General features: G+C 46.0%; 1 protein-coding gene across 2 annotated transcripts; it reads left to right on the forward strand.

The window, feature by feature from the left end:
• The first annotated feature begins 672 nt into the window (after positions 1-672).
• Positions 673-5,342, forward strand: LOC125515030 (diacylglycerol kinase 1-like). 2 transcript variants are annotated; one of them, XM_048680443.2, is made up of 8 exons: positions 673-895; positions 2,042-3,347; positions 3,591-3,957; positions 4,050-4,126; positions 4,311-4,430; positions 4,506-4,670; positions 4,750-4,887; positions 4,973-5,342. In XM_048680443.2, the coding sequence occupies exons 2-8, from the start codon at positions 2,199-2,201 to the stop codon at positions 5,120-5,122; spliced, it is 2,166 nt and encodes a 721-aa protein (XP_048536400.1). In that variant the 5' UTR covers positions 673-895; positions 2,042-2,198; the 3' UTR covers positions 5,123-5,342. The 2 variants fall into 2 exon arrangements, with proteins under 2 accessions (XP_048536400.1, XP_048536408.1); XM_048680451.2 differs by having other exon boundaries at positions 673-864.
• The last annotated feature ends 535 nt before the right edge of the window (positions 5,343-5,877 follow it).

Below are 5,877 nucleotides of genomic sequence, written 5' to 3' on the forward strand. Positions count from 1 at the left end.
GTTACCTTGCTGTTTTTATATTTTCAGATTACAAAAACATTTATCTACCATCCATATTGCACTTGTATTATCATCTTTTCGCCAAACTAGTGCACCTATACAATTTACCATTGTTTTGTGTGTGTTGGAGACACAAGAGACTCTTTGTTATTTGGTTGTAGTGTTGTTTGAAAGAGATCATCTTCATCTTACGTCTCCCACGGATTGATAAATCTTAGGTCATCCATTTAAGAGAAATTTGCTACTGTCCTACAAACCTCTGCACTTGGAGGCCCAACAACATCTACAAGAAAAAGGTTGTGTAGTAGACATCAGACGGCATGGAGTAGCTGATTTTCCGTGTAAAATCTAAATGGATTGAGTGTCTTTGTGTAATTCACATGTAAGCCACTCGTGAAGAGCCTCTTCTCTCTCTCACTCTTCCTCTTTAATGCATGATACGCACGCTTTTGCGTGTTTTACAAAAAAGTTATGTGTTCTCCTCGCATTGAGGTCTCACCTCACCAGATGGGAAAAGAGACCCGGTCTTAATATAAAAAAAATCGGCTGCCGACATGCCTATTGATCGCGCGCTGGGGCGCACAGGGGAACAGGACCCGCGCGATGGAGTTGCCGTGTCCGGCATACGTGGCCTTCTGGAGCGACACGTGTCGGCACCCGCCTCATTTCCCTCTGCCGATTCTCTTCGCTTTTCTATTCCTCTTCGCTGGTCTCCTCGAGTTGGCGGAGAGAAGAAAAGAAGGAAACACGCCAGATTTCAGAGAGAGAGAGAGAGAAGGAAACACGCCATGGAGTCCGGAGCGGAGACGTCGTGAAGTATTGAGTTTCGTACGTCGGCGGCGGCGGCGGCGGCTCGAGGGCAAGGTGGGTCGGAGCTTCTCGCCTGATTCATGGCGTAAGTTGATATGGGCTTTGGTATCGATTCCCTTTTCTCTTTCAAGTTCTTGCGGAAATCTCGTGCAGAATTGGCGTCCTAACTTTATTTCGGCGGACCTATTTTATCAGAGTTTAGGCTTTCCCCCGCTCCCTCTAATCACAAGTTCGAACCCACCCGATTTCCTTTCTTCCCTTCAGACTCCAGTTCATGCAAAAATAAGAACAGAGCTTTCCTGTACCCAAGACCAAACACGAGCGTTTGGAGTTATCCTGTTCAGAAAAATAAGCTGAACATTTTTCCATTTTTGTGTAGGGCATGCTTGATCGTATTACTCTTAATTTAGCACAGTTCTTTGTTTATTGGAAAAGTATCAGTTAATCAGTAAGTCGATTCAGTTAGCTGAAAATGACACTAAAGGTCTCAACAAGTGTTACTTGCTGCCCAAAATCAGCGGTTTCCAATTTTCTCCTCAATTTCTGCAAAGAAAAGAAAGACGTTAGTTATTTAGATAAATATAAAAACGTTGTACTAACAATTAGTTAAAGAGTGGAACTAGGAAATAATCATGTTACACTGATACAAGGTGATTTGGTCATTTTTTGGAACTTTTAGTTTCAATCTGTACTCCACACTCGGCACTTCCAATACTGATTAAACATAGAATAACAGTTAGCACGAAACACGTTACACCAAAATAACCAACTTGTGTTTTCCACAATTTTGGTAAGTTTCATGTTATTTCTAAGAATGTTTTCGTGATCCCTTGACATAGACATGTCTTGCGATGTGCTTCACTTGCAATTGACGTGCATTTGTAAATATCGTAATGTCCATGGTTAAATTGTTCTCTTAGTCTTACTTTGAAAAGGAGGTTATCCCCCGGCCTCTGCATCAGAATGATGCATGCGGCCATGTCTTACTCTAAAGCATTCTTTTAGTATACCATCTATGAGCTTATTGAGATATTTTGCAAGGAAGAGGTTTGCATTCATAAATTTGTATTCTGCCCACCAGCATATTTCGTAGTGTGGCTAATAACCTGTGAGTCTACACATACTTTGCTTTCATGATATTTGTACATGTTAATGGTTCTAAAATACAAGCATCGACCGGTTCTAGCATTATCTTTCTGCCGTGTGTTGATTAATTCTGCTCTTATTGCAGATCATACTTTGGGAGTTTATTAAGTATTTGCAAGGTTAAATGATTGACCATTTCGCTCAAATCAAGGATGTTGTCATTGTTAAAAGGATGTAGTTTCTTGTCATGATGTCTATCCTCGGCTCAAGATTCTAACTCAGTTGGGTCATCAACGTCAAGGATGGACTGGTTGAAGGATCAATTAAACATGTTTATGTTCAGTTTATACAGTGAATCTCCTAAACCATCAGAATTCTGGATCCCCATTGCTGCATACCTCACTGTTGGTATACTCAGTCTTTTGATGTTTTTGTACCTCTTCTCGTTGTGGAGGCGAAAGATCAGTGTAAGCTGGATGAAAGTGATCGCCCGGTCAAAAAGGAGAAACTTCGAGAGAAATCAAAAGGTCCCTACTGCTGAACATATATGGTCTGCAGAATCTCTACTTCGTGCAAAAGGACTGAGGTGCTGTGTGTGCCTAGAATCTATTACACCTGCTCAGCCCCTTGGGACAGTGATAACATCAGAGAACATGGTTCACCGCTGTGATGTTTGTGGTGCCGCTGCGCACACGATCTGCTCTTCATACTCTCAGAGGGACTGCAAATGTGTCTCGTTGCTGGGTTGGAAGCATGTAGTCCATCAATGGACCGTGCTGTGGACCGATATAGCTGACCAGCCTGAAGAAGCTCAGTATTGTAGCTACTGTGAGGAGCCATGCAATGGGTCTTTTCTTGGAGGTCCAATATACTGCTGCATGTGGTGCCAACGGCTGGTGCACGTTGATTGCCACTCAAGCATGTCTACCGAGACAGGCGATGTTTGCGACCTCGGTCCATTCAGACGCCTAATTCTTTCCCCACTTCACGTTGGGGCCAAGAACAAGCCTGGTGGGATTTTAAGTTCTATAACTCAAGGTGCAAATGAGCTTGCGTCCACCGTGCGGGGACATCTTAGGAACCGAGGTAAAAGGCAGAAATATGATAAAAGATTGTCTTCTGACTCTATGGCTGGTGAGAGCAACGATGATTCATCAAGCGATACCGCACCATATTCTAACCAGAGGGCCAAGGAATTAAAAACAAATGTTGGCAGTGTTCAGAGACATGCTGAGAATGAACATGATAGTAGCGAGAGCGATTGTAAAGAGGTCGTATCAGAACCGAGAAGACTCCATAATGATGACACAGGAGGAGCCAAACTCAAGTATGTGTTGACTGACCTGCCTGCTGATGCCAGACCTCTTCTAGTATTTATCAACAAGAGAAGTGGAGCTCAGCGTGGAGATTCTCTCAAGCACCGGCTACATTTCCTTTTGAACCCGGTGCAGGTCATGACACTTCTCACACTAGATCTGTACTTATGGCATAGTTATTTATTAGTGAACATTGTCATCGATCTGCTGTTTTCCTTTATTTACCAGTTCTGAATTTATGCTTACCAATTGAAAGGTCACTCCATTGTGGACATTTGTGATGCCATATATTAATCACACAACCCACCTTAGAACTTTTGCTCAGATCGTTGCCATTTCCTTTGTGACTAATGTGATGTATTTATTTATTTTATTTAGGTGTTTGAGTTGAGTTCATCACAAGGGCCAGAGGCAGGATTATTGTTGTTCCGAAAGGTACCACATTTCAGAATACTTGTGTGTGGTGGCGACGGTACTGTTGGTTGGGTTCTCGATGCAATAGATAGACAAAATTATGCATCACCTCCGCCTGTTGCAATTCTTCCAGCTGGCACTGGCAATGATCTTTCAAGGGTTTTATCATGGGGAGGCGGTCTCGGTTCTGTTGAGAAGCAAGGTGGCCTCTGCACAGTTCTGCATGACATAGAGCATGCGGCAGTCACCATTCTAGACAGATGGAAGGTAACAGTAGAAGATAAGCAAGCACAGAACGTGCTTTTGGTGAAGTACATGAATAATTATCTAGGTAGGTGTGGATATTTACTCGCTCTTTTTTGCGTGGATATTTACTTTTATCTGTGCAGTTGATCCAAGGAACTTATTTTTCCATGTTGACAGGTATTGGTTGCGATGCAAAGGTTGCACTTGACATTCATAATCTCCGCGAGGAAAATCCAGACAAGTTCTACAGTCAGGTAGTTTCTCTACCACAAATAGCAGTCTCATACATGAAAAACGCTTTACATTGTCCTCTTTCGGTGTCTAAACATATTGCTGTACTATTATCTTAACAAAACCAAACAGTGTGCCTTGAGCTCTTCTCATTTTACAAGGTCGTTTTCGTTACGCATGTAGTAACATTTCTCTTGTGTGTTTCAGTTCCTAAACAAGGTGCTGTATGCAAGGGAAGGCGCAAAGAGTATCATCGATAGGACATTCGCAGACCTACCTTGGCAAGTTAGGCTAGAGGTTGACGGAGCTGAGATCGATATACCAGAGGTTTAACAAGACGAATCTTGCGACTATTATACTCACCACCACTATCTATCATGCTAATGCATGTGGATGTTTCAGGATTCAGAAGGCGTCCTCATTGCAAACATCCCAAGCTATATGGGAGGGGTTGACTTGTGGCAGAACGAGGAGGAGAATCTCGACAACTTTGACCCACAGTCGATCCATGACAAGATGCTTGAAGTAGTTAGCATCAGTGGAACCTGGCACCTGGGGACACTTCAGGTAAGCGAGCAGTAACATTTTCGACGAATAAACAAAACGCTGGAGGATGGATAAACAACAACAGAGTTGGTTTTATCAGGTCGGTCTTTCTCGTGCGCGGAGGATCGCTCAGGGCCAATCGATCAAGCTACGGTTCTCTGCCCCTTTCCCGGTTCAGGTGGACGGGGAACCTTGGGTCCAGCACTCGTGCACGCTGAAGATATCCCATCATGGACAGGTCCGGAAACTGCCAGAGTGCGACTATGATGATTTGAAAACTGCTCTGCTTCTTCTAACTCTGCCTCTGTGCTCGTGTCGTTCAGGCTTTCATGCTAAAGCGAGCAATCGAGTCGTCGCTTGGCCATGCCACCGCGATCGTCACGGACGTGCTTGAACATGCCGAGACGAGTCAAGTGATCACGACGTCGCAGAAGAGAGCCCTCCTGCAAGAAATGGCCCTAAGGCTCGCGTAAATCCTCACCGCGAGGCGAACGCCGCGGAGCATTGCTTTGCTGTGGTTGAACCGCAACGGCAGGAGCACCTTGTCCTCGACGGTGACATGCAGGAAGGCTGTGCAAAGGGATATGTACAGTGTGATTGTTGTGTTGTGTGTACATGATGTAGGCCTTTGTGCAGTCACGGAATGCCTCTGGGTGTTGAAGCGTGCAAAAAAGATGTTGTTCTTGTCTGATATAGTATTTGCCCACGTTGAAACAATTACGAGGCACCGAGGAGGCCGGCCTCCCAGAGGCTACTCGCACCGCCGCCGTCGGACTCCTCCCAGCCAAACGCTGCACGACCCGCAGCCATAGCGGGTCACCGGCGAGAGGCGGCCACCTCCTCTCTGCTGCGAAGCCGCAGCCCACTCGGGCCCAGATTGGGTCTGTCAGACCATTGTGCCTGCCGCGCGCCTCGGCGCTGCATTGCAAGTTTGCAACCAGTGAGACGCCAGCCGCGTCAACCACAGACCATGGACACAACCACGGCCGGCGAAAGATACGAGCCGCACATCCCGCGCGAAAGCAAGTCACCACCGCATACACTACACAGAGCGCGGCCGCACGAGAATAGGCCAGCATGAACCCAGACGAGGCCCCTGGATAGCCTCCACCGCCTAAGACAGGCCCGCCACCCAAGCGCAGAGATCCGCCCGCGTCGCCCCGATAGGAGAAGCCTCACCTCTGCCGTCCGTCGCACGGGTTAAGCCCGGCCGCATCAACCGACAGCA

The sequence above is a fragment of the Triticum urartu genome, chromosome 1A (assembly GCF_056163025.1).
Source record: "Triticum urartu cultivar PI428250 chromosome 1A, HENAU_Tu73, whole genome shotgun sequence".
In the NCBI taxonomy this organism is placed as follows: Eukaryota; Viridiplantae; Streptophyta; class Magnoliopsida; order Poales; family Poaceae; genus Triticum; species Triticum urartu.